We start from the raw sequence: 13,857 nt of genomic DNA, 5'->3' as shown, positions 1-13,857 counted from the left end.
ACAGAGCAGTGAAAGTAGTCCGAGGAAGCACCACTCTAGCCCCTCCCATCCCCTCCAGGAGTTTACTTTTAATAGCATTTTTAAATCATGTAGTTTGACCTAGATGTAATTTTTGATTACTCATGTTAATAAATCAATCTGTGCAAGGTATTTCGTCAGTGGGTTTGGAGGTATTAGGCAAGCTAAGCTGTGTAAAAAATAAAAAAAAATGTCACAACACGGACCAATCCAGACCAAGCACAGACTCACTCCCCTCAAACCACAACGCCCACTTTCCTTCAATGTGCAGGACAGAACAGAGGAAAGAGAGAGAAAGAGGGAGAGAGAGAAAAAAAAAATTGGAGACACATCATCTATTACCAAGAACAAGAACTGCTTTGTCTCTTTCTTTCTGCTCAGCGAATGCAGATACCTTCAGTCATTCATTTCCCAAGACACATTCATTGCTGTGTGCTTGCATGTGTGTATACGCATGTAGTTGTGTGCACTCAAAGCCACACCCTTTGTCTCACTGAAGAGTTAGAATGTGGTTCTATCCTTGTTTTGCAATATTCATAAGACAGATAATGTCATCGTTTGGATCTCATATTTCTATTTCTTTTGCACCTCGCTGTGGCAGCTTCTCCAACCTTAGTGCAGCTTGACAACATTTACAGCTTTCTTGGGTGTGGCATGATGGTTCACTTGCAGCTCCAGCACAGAAGTGAAGCTCACTCAGTTTACATGGTGAGCAGGTTGACCGATGATCACTAGATGGTGCACTTTATCAGTAAAACTCACCTCCATGGCTGACAACAGGACGGATGTGGCCATGGGATTATCAGCTGCATTTGGAGACAAAGAGTCCCTGAAGACCTCATAACTTTCTTTCTTATTAACTTTGCAACATGACCTTTTTATCATTCACAGCCTTTTTTTGTCGACTGTATATTAAAACATCTCTTCCCCTTTTGTAAGTAGGATTAGAGCACAAAGTTTGTTTTCTCCATAGCTTTGCTCAACTTTAGTTTGGCTCAGATTTACTTTCTTATTAAACAGAACAACTGCAGAGAGCTACTGAAAGCATTCACTTGTCTATCTAATAGATGTTCATTTTACTTGTGTAATGTGAAATTCCATAAATGTGACACCACCCTTTCTTTTAGCACACACGTGCTTTATATCACTGTGATTCTGAAGAGATGAAAGAAGAACATAGAAGACCACCAGGAATAAAGCACTTCCAGACAAACCTAACTCTGTTCTAATATGACTTGATGACTGTGCCGGTGGAATAAGTGAAAGTAGGTCGAGTGACACAAGAGACATTAAGGAGAGTTTAAAATGGCAGCTGATTATTCACCACAATATACAGGTGAATGTTTAACTTGTTCTACAGAAACTGCTTCAACGTAGAATGGGCAAACACCCAAACCAACGTGGCACACACACACACACACACACACACACACACACATGTTTATATAGCTGTCTTAGTGAGGACACTCATTGGCATAATGCATCCCCTAGCCCCTTACCCTAACCCTACCCTAAACCTAATTGTAGTTTAAAACTAAGTCTTAACCCCTCAACAGTCTATTAAAGAGGGGGTCACAAAGCGAGGACCGGCCAAATGTCTTCACTTTCCCCAAATGTTCTCATTCCGTAGGTTGTAGGCTCACAAAGACAGCTGTACAAGAGCACAAACACAGAAACACACACACATCCTAACCCAACGTTATTTATAAAGAAATCAGAACGCTAATTTTGAATTCTCCAACTTAGTGCAGCTCGACAACTTTCACAGCTTTCTTGGGTGTGGCATGGTGGTTCACTTGCAGCTTCGGCACAGAAGTGAAGCTCACTCAGTTTACATGGTGAGCAGGTTGACCGATGATCACTAGATGGTGCACTTCATCAGTAAAACTCACCTCCACGGCTGACAACAGGACGGGTGTGGCCATGGGATTATCAGTTGCATTTGGAGACAAAGAGTCCCTGAAGACTTTTTAACTTTCTTTCTTTTTAACTTTGCAACATGACATTTTATCATTCACAGCCTTTTTTTGTCGACTGTATATTAAAACATCTCTTCCCGTTGTGTAAGTAGGGTTAGAGCACAAAGTTTGTTTTCTCCATAGCTTTGCTCAACTTTAGTTTGGCTCAGATTTACTTTCTTGTTAAACGGAACAACTGCAGAGAGCTACTGAAAGCATTCACTTGTCTACCTAATAGATGTTCATTTTACTTTTGTAATGTGAAATTCCATAAATGTGACACCACCCTTTCTTTTAGCACACACGTGCTTTATATCACTGTGATTCTGAAGAGATGAAAGAAGAACACAGAAGACCACCAGGAATAACGCACTTCCAGACAAACCTAACTATGTTCTGATATGACTTAATGACTGTGCTGGTGGAATGAGTGAAGGGAGGTCGAGTGACACAAGAGACATTAAGGAGAGTTTAAAATGGCAGCTGATTATTCACCACAATATACAGGTGAATGTTTAACTTGTTCTACAGAAACTGCTTCAACGTAGAATGGGCAAACACCCAAACCAACGTGGCACACACACACACACACACACACACACACACACACACACACACACACACACACACACACACACACACACACACACACACACACACGCACACACACACACACACACACAATCCTTAGTCTGACTTTAACCTAAACATAACCTTAACCTAAAACACTTCATTTAATAATTGAATGGTTTACATTATGGGGACTTTTTTCCTGTCCTCATAAGGAAGACAAGTGCTAAAGATTCAGGATCCCATAACATGAGTAATACTTGGTCCACACACAGGTTTGTGTAGCTATTCTTATTGGGACACTGCATTTAAATTCATTAAATGTGGACAGTATAACCAAAATCTTATCTCGACACTTACCCTTAGCCAGTCATGCCTAGCCCTAACCCACAATTCACATCTTATCACTAACCTGTACCAGGAGCTCAGGAATTATGTTTTGCCTCATTAGGACCAGGCTTTGGTCCCCATGAGGTCCACTGGTTCTGCAAAGATCAGTGTTTATGATGGAAAAAGTCCTGATTAAGTAACAAAAACGAGTACAAATGCACCCACACACATACACACACACGACACACACGACACACAGACACACACACACACACACACACACACACACACACTCACACACACACACACACAGGTCACAGGGATAATCCCACCTCTCAGCATATTTTACTGGAGATGCCCAGTCAGTGGTTCAGTCCAGGTCATTTGTCGGACTGGGAAATTATTGCAGGTAGTTGGGCAGGATTTCATATAGCCTGTGGAGGGGTGTGGTACATTCTGGAGGGGGCTCAACATCTGTGATTCATTATTACTCATCCATCACAGAGGTGCTATCACTGCTGCCTGCGCAATTTTGCATGTATCTGTCTGTATACAGAGCAGCACAAGACATTCTGAATAGGTGTTATCAAAGTGTTGTTGTGTAGGTGGTTATTGAGGAAGTAAGACTTGAAACCCCTTTACCCAGGGTGGATACATCTTTTCATAAAAGTCCTATAAGTTGGGAAATGATTCACAGAATGAGCCCGGTTCGGTTTGGCCGCCGCTGGCCATTTGGATATCCTGTGTTTGACCCTGCATTAATTTGGAGATACAAGGGGAAGATAGCAGCACATGCAGAGTTCCATATGTTTTCAAGATACTCATACCTTAGGAATTGGCTGAACATTGAGAATGATTTTAAGAGTCAAAAACCAACAGAAAACAGACATTCATCAAACTAGATTAGCATTCAGTACAACACACACTGCCATAGCTTTACATTCCCCTTAAATTCAAGCAAGCTGCACCAAATTGCACAGTCATAGATATCAGTATATGACCATTTTCTTCATCATCGTCTACTAAGTACTGATTTGCCAACATTTAATGGGTTGTTCACTGTCACATGGCCTATTCTTCCACCAAGTTTCATGAAAGTCCCTTTGTCAGTAGTTTATTGTAATCCTGCTGACGAACAAACAAACCAACCAACCAACTAACAAACCAACAAGAACATAACCTTGTTGGCAGAGGTAACACTGTTTATCATATGTATTGTATCACTTGTTGTTATTCAACCCTGATGTGATTAGAAAAACGTCATATTTTATGTTTACAACAGGACAGAGCCAGTGGGATTTTGCCTGGTTTATCTGTGTGCCAGAAAGTCAAATGCTAAAAGATGTTTAGCTTGCAAACATTACCGTTAGCTAACTATTTAAAGACGTTGTACAGGATATATGGTTTAAGCAGTTTTTTGTATTTTAGCACATTTGTTTAAGTAGCTGGAAATTATGTATCTCCAATTTTAGACATGGAGAATCAGCGTTCAGTTTCTATTCTCCTCATTTGTGGAATGAGAACTGCAGGTCCTCTAAAACTCTTAATTCTTTGAAATCAATGCTAAAGCCACTGCCTTCTGTTAAATCAAATAGTTACTAATTTCTTACACTGCACAATTTTTTTATTTGTCTCTTTTATTTATTATTTTATCTTTTATTGTCTATTCAACTCTTTTAATTTCTTTTCAAATGCTTCTTTTTTGTTTTGTCATGATGCCTTCTACATTTTATGTCAAGTGATTTGAATAGCCTTGTTGAAATGTGCTATACAAATAAACTATTCTTGTCTTACCTTGTAATTACATTCTCCTACAGTTACCTAACCTTTATGATTTATTTGACATGAATCACCAGATAAGTATAAAGCTAATGTTAGACTATAAACAAGCTACATAGCTGTTGGAAGACTTGACCACTGTTAAGCTTTTAACTGGATTTGGCGCACAAGAAGTGCTGTAAAAGCAACCGACTTTTTAAAAACATGTCAACGTGTAAAAAAAATGATGTGTGGACTATTTACTGATATTTCATAAAATATGATAATGTCTTGAGCTTAACTTGTTGAAGCGATTTAACCGATAATCCAGCTTATTGTTGTGCATAGACTTAAATAAAAACAAAAATCCTTCTTATATTTGATGACATGAAGCCGCTGCACTGACTGTCATAAGGTCACAAAGGTCAGTCTCTTGACCCATTCTCTGCAGAATGTGGTTTCCCCTTAAAAAAGATGAAGCAAAAATGTGTACATATATTACCTACAATGAAATTTCTTTACTTTTATCTATTGATTTTATCAATAAATTAGGCACAGTGGTACTATATATAGCTACATGCTAACTTCATCATGCTAACATGAGCGAATCACTTTGCTTACATTTGTTAAATAGTAGCGAGCTAAAGCTGAGACTAAAATGTCATTAACTTTAAGTACAACCATAAACTCAAATATTAGACAATAGAACGCTTTCACTTACAAGATGATTAATACTGGGATCACAAAGTTGAATTCATCCGCTGGGTACCAGGAACCCTCCCGGAGCTGGTGAGATATGTCAATCTGGACTAAAGTGGTAAATATGATTATCCATTAATATATGAATATATGCAATATGTACATTTTGACACATTGGATAATGGTATCATTTATTTAATAAAAAACCTAATTCCAAGATAATATTTCACGACTTGATATGCAATGGAAATTTATTTAAAGTAGTACGTGTAAAAAAAAAAAGGTCTACACTAACTAAGGTTATAAAACATTGCGTAGCTATGTCTTTTAAGGAATATGTACAGCGAGAAACACAGTATTGAAAAGGAGATTGAACTGCAGCCTTTAAGTTGAGTACATGAGCTCCACAGGTGTCAGCAGCAGTGACACACTTTAAGCTGCTGCGACAAAGAACGAAGGTGCACCAGTGTGACATCGGTGTTTATGACATGTCTTATGTGCTATCTTTTCAAAAACGGAACTGACATATTGTGAAAGACATGAGAACGTCTGCTTCCTCTCATTCCCACCACACCATGAGACTGATGTGTGCAGGCCAAGTTATGTGCAGAACCTGCAATCAGGTGCAGGAATCCAGATCATCCAGACGTTACAACAATAGATGCGATTTAAGCAGGAGTGACACATGTGTCTACCATCCTCGATGTTGCTATGCTGCCAAAAAACAGTGGATTATTTTGATGGTGTTGTGAGTCTATAGTTACTTAGAGGTGATTGTTAAGAAACAGAAGACTGGACTTCCTCTCATGCCTCAGTGAGCCTTGAGTCTTTGTTTTTGCACTGAATAGAATCTGAAAAGCAGGAAACGAGTGTTGTTGCAGGAGGCAATCTTCCTATTACCGCTCACTGTGAGTCATTAATCAAAGGTGATTTGGGCCAGATTTATGACCCTGAGACATTTATTTGACCTTTTTCCAAGTTACCTTTGCCACTTTAATTTATCATCCCTTTGAAATTTGAAATTGTACCACGGTGCACTATACAACCGTTCAGCACGACATGATGCCTATTGCACAATAATTAACTAGCTGCCCTGTCAAAGACACATGCGCAGTGCAGTAGGTGTTAGCATTACCTGCCTATACGTTATCTGCACAGATTGCTGCATCTCTTATCCAGGGGAAAAAATCCTCCTTTACTAAAGGTTGAAGTCTGCTTGGGACCTTATCTTTATTTATGCTTCACAATAAGCAGTCTGATTTGAAGAGGGGAAAGGGTGGAGTAGTATTTCTTCTGAGTCATGCAGTTTACTACTCATGATGCATAAAGAAATCTCTCACAAAGGCCTAGTGGAGACACCTTAAGTTTGAGATAAAGGTAGCCGAAAGCCTTTGAAGATTTATTGGATTTAAGTGTAAAATGAATGATTTAGCCTCAGACATAGATCATGTGTGTTGTGTATTTTAAGATAAGGAATGTCTTGCAGGTCCTGTTTGTATTGAGTAAATACTCAATACTTGTTTCTCAGCCATGCTCAGTCAGATACTACAATGCACCTCACTCTGGGTCTGAGGCTCAATTGGGAAGCTATAAAGACAGTCTTACATGTCTTACTCATTTGCCATAGTAACTACAACATATATAAAAGAAATACGTGGTACTGATATTTCAGATAACACAGATGAAAACTTTGAGAGGAGTTTCCTGCAGCGATGTTCAGGAGAAGTTTGAGGTTTCAGTCGACCATGTGAATGAGTCACAGGTTTGGTTTTAGTGAAAACACCCATCTATGGTCTCAAGCTATGAAGTCATTGGCTTTTTGCCTTGACATGTTGTGAAGCAGTCCCTTGTCTCCAACCTACTTTACACAAAGCTATGCGTCAGCAGACAACCCAACCAGCAAGGTATTTGATCATCCCTGTCTGTCTCTTTGCCAAGACTGACTGATTCAGCTGCAGTGCAAGAAAGCTCAGCTGTAATTGACTGTAATTGATTCATCCACATGGCATTTTGTCAATCCAGGAGCAGAGTACAAGTTAAAGTTTCGGACAACAAACTTTTTCCCTTTTCTGTGCCCATGGGACACCTCACAGCACCTTCTAGGGTTCGGAATATATTTCCACTCCGCTTACTGGGAGTTTGTCATGTTCTCAGTAAGGGTCTAAGTGTGGAGGATATCACTGTTTTCATAATGTGAAAGGCCCTCTCAGACTATATTTAACAGTTGATCTGTTGATCTGTTTCACTCTCAAACCACAAAAGGCTTCAACGGTTATTTATAGAGCTGTAACAAAAGTTACTTCCCCTTTCAAAGAGGAATTTTGTTGGAGCAAATGTGTTTGGATGGCTAAAATATTCGAGAGTTGGGAATAACAGAGAGGAATTTGTTTATGAATACTTTTTTGAGTTGTTGACCTCAAATGAATAGTTCAACAATTGAGGAAAAATCTATATTTACTGGCTTGCATGCAAAAAATGATTTATTCTACTTGTGTGTCTCTACCCTAAAGATGAAACTACAACCTGCAAGGTGAATATCACGATGAAGACAGTTAAATGTGTCAGCAGGATAGATGTTCACAGTCATGCTAGCTTGTCTGTTTATAGGAAGATCTGGAGAATGTACAACGGATGGATCCATTTCAAGCGCTCATGTTGGTCAAATCAGCTCCCTTTTAGACTCTGTGTTGATGCCATAGATTTCAGCCTCCATGGTTTGCCCCATAAGATTACGCTCTAGCCAATGATTCCAATAGTACCATGCCTTCACTAACACACATTCATTCCACTGCAAGATCTAAAAGTTACGTGTTTCTATCCAGAATGATTTTTGATTATTATTGTTATGAAAGGTACTTTACAGTGAAGAATGTGTTTCTGGTTTACATAACAAGGTTTGAAAAAAATGTATGGACTTTTGGTTTTCAATGGTTTTGTGGATACTAGAAAAATTTGTTCCACATGTGTCTGTGATAAGATTAGTTTGATAATTTAATACAATCCCTCACAGAGGGACCAAACCCTGCTCAAACAACAAGTACACATGAAGCATGACTTATTGCACTGCTCCCTTTTACAGAGACATGACCCCGTGTACCATCCCACACCCAACCGCCCCTCTGCTGACTCCAGATGTTACATTACAAGAGCACAGAGATTGGCCAGAGTCCAACTGTGAGATAAGGATGACACACACACACACACACACACACACAAACACACACACACACACACACACACACACACACACACACACACACACACACACATACACACAGGATACAAGACTGAGGGGGGATGTTGTGTGTGATATGTTGAACAATGGGGGGGATGAAGAATTCCCCTAAACGGGTTTGACTGAAGATATAGAAAACAAAAACTGGTTTGTGGTTCAAGGCTATTTATTTCCCTTACCGCTGTCAGACACTTTATAACTTACCTGCTGATTTGATCTGGTCGACTATAGATTCAAAGTTTCTCCGATAAGGAAGAAGGGAGAGTACTTGATGTCATTATTGACTCATGGCGAGACTCTAAAGCAATAACTGCACCTTTTGTTTGCATAAGAATACTCAGTGACAAGTGGGATCAAGATTACACTTGCAGGTAATTACAAAACCAGTCAAATTTATACATGCAGACAGATACACACAAACAGTACACATATACACACTCCCACAGAGAGATCCCCACAGAATAACAGAACATACAAACACACACACATACACACACTAGTTGCGTAACAGTTTCCTCACAGGAGTGGAAAGAAACCGAACCCTGGTCCTTGAAGGAAAACAAACAGAGGTTCTGCTCAGCCTGTGGTAGAAAACTCCCTCCCTCCCTCTCGGCCTCCCTCCTCCCACACTGACCCACCCCGGTCCAGCACTATATCAAGAGCCTCCCCTCCATCAAACCCTCAGTCCTGCTGCAGTCTACAGCATTACTACAGTCCTCTCTCCTCGTGTCCTCTCGTGACCAGCAGACAGTCAGCCATCATGTATCAGAGTCGCAGCATCATCACCGGCCCGGCCACAATTAGACAGAGCCGCAGCTATGTTTCTAGTTCTCTTCCCCACAAGGCTCATAGTATGTCAGGATACAACACAAGATCCTCTCGCATCTCATCTTCCCAGGGGCGCAACCTCTCCGCTGGGTTTTCAGGTGGCTACAACTTTGACCTGTCCAGCGCCCTGGACTGCAACGTGCAACAGAACGAGAAGGCCACCATGCAGAACCTGAACGACCGCCTGGCCACCTACCTGGATAAGGTCCGCTCTCTGGAGACAGCCAACAACAAGCTGGAGATCCAGATCAGAGAATACTACGAGCAGAAGGGGCCTGCAGCAGAGAGGGACTACAGCAACTACTGGGCCATCATCAATGACCTGAAGGACAAGGTATAGTGTGTGCCAACCTCGACAGCTTTAACACCACAAGTCAAATGTTTGCAGTGCAGTTAATGATTATCAAGAGAAGTTTCGAAGAGGGTAAAAAAGTAACAAATCGTCACGTCAGGTCGTGACTATGTCCTGACAATTTCCCTGATGAATGGGATCAATGAAGTGTATTTGTTTTTCAGTCACCATAGAGTGTTTGATGTGTTTAACATGGTTGTTTGACTGAGAGCTTAGAATGAAATTATTTCTCAAAGCTAAACATGAACAATAAGGGTTATCAAGTGATGTGAAATAGGTTGCACAGCTACTGTGATGAGTCAGATGCAGCTTTGTCACTACAAACGGTCAGCTTCTGGGGCAGCCTCTGGGGCAAACCTTTCAAAAATTAAAACCAGTCGATACAGTACGTAATTTATATATTTGAATTTACACCCTCTCCCCCCTGTTGCTTCTTTTCAATAAGATCGCTGGTGCCACCATCGGCAACGCCAACATCCTGCTCCAGATTGACAACTCCAAACTGGCTGCTGATGACTTCAGGACCAAGTAAGCATGAGTCTGGATACTTCTGGTGACCTATCCTCCTCTTGGAGAAGAAGTTGTAGTTGTTGCTCATCCACGCTCTCTTTTCATTTCAAACTTATTAGATTCGAGCATGAGTTGATGATGCGCCAGTCCGTCGAGGCTGACATCGGCAACCTACGCCGCCTGCTTGACCAGACCACCCTGACGAAGGCCGACTTAGAGATGCAGATCGAGAGCCTGCAGGATGAGCTTGCCTATCTCAAGAAGAATCACGCAGAGGTGACTGACGCACTTCCTCCTGCTATGATAAATACCGCTTGCTATTATAACGTGAATCTGCTTCAACACACCTGTACATATCTTAAACTCTGCCAAAAGGTCTTAACGCTGACTTCTCTCTGCTCCCATTGGCTGTTTAGGAGCTGGAAGCAATGCGCTCTCAGCTTAGCGGAACCATCAACGTGGAGGTCGATGCCGCACCCCAGCAGGACCTCAACAAAGTCATGGATGAGATCCGATCCCAGTACGAAGCGATCACTGACAAACACCGTCGCGACCAGGAGTCCTGGTTTACTGAGAAGGTGGGAAGGTTTACCCATAAACAAAGGCACCATATCCCACACTTTGCAAATGACTGGGTTCACCCCCTCCGCAGTCTAACCTGTAATTAAACATAATCCTCTGTGAAAGCAATCACCAAGACTTCTAAACGTTAATATATTTCTCTTTTCAGTCTGCAACCCTGACCAAGGAGGTGGCCATGAGCACAGAATCAATCCAGACGTCCAAGACAGAGATCAATGACCTGCGGCGCACACTGCAGGGCCTGGAGATCGAGCTGCAGTCTCAGCTCAGCATGGTAACCCCCCCCCCCCCCCCCCCCCCGTCCTGTCCCGTCCCCCCCAACCCCAACCATCTGTTCTCAACTCACTGATCTTGCCTTATATGAGCAAAATTCCCTGATCCTTTCCTTGCTAAGGGGGGTGGGGGGGGGACTGAAAAACAGACAGTGTTCGAGGGTCAGGAGCAGAAGGGAGGAAGAAGGAGGAGGACGTTACTGAAAGAGAGAAAGCAGGGTGGGAGAGGGAGAGAGATAATAATGATGGGAGCTGTATTTGAGAGGAAGGAGGGGCTCCCGCTGGGGAAAACATATTATAGACATCTGCTCAATTTCTGAAAACGCATCAAAGGGCTTGAAGTAGACTGCAGGAATGCTGGAATGGATCCGCCCCAAAACGTTGTATTCCTACTCCCATGTGTGTGCCCAGCTGGAAGGAATCCTTTAATACTACCTGCAGGAGGTACACACTGCTCCTGTGCAACAGTGGAGCAGTAGTGAAGAGAAGACACATGTATTAAAAACCTCCTCATACAATTCCGCTAATTATTCCTCCAAAAAGGAACGCAGACATGCCTTTGTGTCTGTCTGACATATATAATCCAGGGTGGGGCGGGTGGTTACATACTTTGGCTTGAAATTGTCACAACTTTGACAAATGATTCACAACAAATGAAATATGCCCACTGTAATTCCTGTTCAAAAACTGAACTAAGTCTTTCCTTTACCTCTCCAACAGAAAGGGGCGCTGGAGAACACGTTAGCAGAGACAGACAATCGTTACAGCGCCATGCTCTCCGGCTACCAGAACACAATCAACATGCTTGAGGGCGAGCTTGGCAACGTGCGCAGCAGCATCGAGCAGCAGGGTCAGGAATACAGGATGCTGCTGGACATCAAGACCAGGCTGGAGCAGGAGATCGCCACCTACAGGAGCCTGCTGGAAGGAGAAGAGTCCAGGTAGGCAGAGCGATACAAACGTACAGACTCATGCTGATACCAATTGTTAAGAGGATATGCACATGGCCTCTCGTCTAACTCTTTGTCTTTAATGCTTCCTTCCCTCTCCCTCATGACAGACCCGCTACAGGAGGTAAGAGATTGTCTGCTTTAACACGATCCCATAACCAAAGTGTAAATAGTGTAATAACAGACATCATGATCTTTTCTTTTCTTTTTAACAGGGGGCTTAAAGACCACAATGACCACCACCACTGTGCGCAGTTCCAACTAGAAGGTCCATCTGGCAGGACAAGCTGTTCCCCCGAAACACACACACACACATACTCACACACTCACCGACTAATTAAAGTTGTAACACAAAAAGAAACTGTACTGGTAGAAAACTGAGAAATGATGAAAGAGAAGCCTGTGTCAAAGTTTGAGCATGAAACATTGGAAGTTGAGAAGAAGAACACCATGACGTACTGCGTGTGCTTTTGTGTGTGTGTGACTGAAACAATAAATCTGCTGGTGAACATGAAAGTCGTGTCGTTTTGTGACTTTGCACAGAGTCTAGATCTTTTTCCATAACACCGGCTTGTTTGTGCAGTCGTCCTGGCAACCGCATTAAGTTCCGGGAGGTGGGATGTGAGGGTTTTGAGGAAATCTATCTTACGTAACAGGAGATGTTGTCAGGAAAGGGTGAACAATGGTTCCCAGCTCGCAGTGTGGAAAGCATTAGTTTCCAGAGAAGAGCGGGCGTTAATCTCGAATGCTCTCATGACTAAAAGTAGCGCAGGAAAAACTTTCAGAAAAGTGCAAGTTATGTGAGCAAATAAAAGTGAACGACCCTAAGAGGTTTCTTAAACAAGACACACCCGGGGGACTGACTAATCTTTGCCCCCAGAGGCTTTTCAACACTTTTACATGAAGCCTGTCACCTAGTTACAAGCACCACACGGCTCACGACAGTAACACTTAGCGGGAATGCAAACACTGACTAACCAAACAAAGAGAGTCACTGTGGAAACAGGTGCCGCACTTTGGCCTCTGCTCTTGACCAATGAGCTGCTGTGATGAAGTGCTGTGAAGGGTGGGGCTCCTCAGCCGCTGCACCATGACTTCATACATGTTTTGTGTGAAAGAGAGGCAGGGAATTGTTGTGTCCATGTGGTTTGTGTTAGAGAGATACAAGCAGAGAGGGAGTGAGAGCAGCACTTGAGCCGCTGCAAAGGTCAGCCTCGGATATTACAGAAAGATCCTATGAAGAATTTGTGATTCCTGAACGATGGTGTAATGTTGGTTTTGGAGAAGGGAGAGATTACAGAGAGGATCCGATTGCAAAATCCAGCCCCCCTCTCAGGAGCCTCACTCAGCCATATTTGAACCCATTTCTCTTGCACACTGTTATAATGATAGTTGATGACAAAGCCCTTCGAGTTATGCTTGTAATTAGATGTGAAAATCCAAAGCAGAGGTCATGAAGACACGTTGCATCAAGGTCTGAACATTTTACACAGATCAGTGTTAAACCCACTAAGCCTATTGAGGAAAAGCTGATACAGAGCAAACTAATGGCAAATGATAAACTCTGAAGATACTTCATTACATTTCATTTAGCTGACATTTTTATCCAAAGCGACTAACAATAAGTGAATTCAACTCTGAGGATATTTAGATAAGATATTTGTCTATCGTATTCAGTATTCAGTATTTAGTACATTGCTTTTAAGTTGATTCCCATGTTTATTATATGCACTGCTGTCTCTCTCTGGATGTGATCTGTAGAAATTCTTTGGTTAAATGACAGAATGTGAGATAT

General features: G+C 42.0%; 1 protein-coding gene across 1 annotated transcript; it reads left to right on the top strand.

Moving 5' to 3' along the window:
- Positions 1–9,243: 9,243 nt before the first annotated feature.
- On the top strand, positions 9,244–12,578 carry krt94 (keratin 94). Its single transcript, XM_062388007.1, has 8 exons — positions 9,244–9,730; positions 10,194–10,276; positions 10,378–10,534; positions 10,675–10,836; positions 10,989–11,114; positions 11,833–12,053; positions 12,173–12,186; positions 12,278–12,578. The coding sequence occupies exons 1-8, from the start codon at positions 9,329–9,331 to the stop codon at positions 12,325–12,327; spliced, it is 1,215 nt and encodes a 404-aa protein (XP_062243991.1). The 5' UTR covers positions 9,244–9,328; the 3' UTR covers positions 12,328–12,578.
- Positions 12,579–13,857: the final 1,279 nt, after the last annotated feature.

The sequence above is a fragment of the Platichthys flesus genome, chromosome 5, assembly GCF_949316205.1.
Source record: "Platichthys flesus chromosome 5, fPlaFle2.1, whole genome shotgun sequence".
Taxonomy (NCBI): domain Eukaryota; kingdom Metazoa; phylum Chordata; class Actinopteri; order Pleuronectiformes; family Pleuronectidae; genus Platichthys; species Platichthys flesus.
The sequence above is the reverse complement of the archived record's forward strand: the minus strand, read 5'-3'. Positions and strand labels throughout refer to the sequence as shown.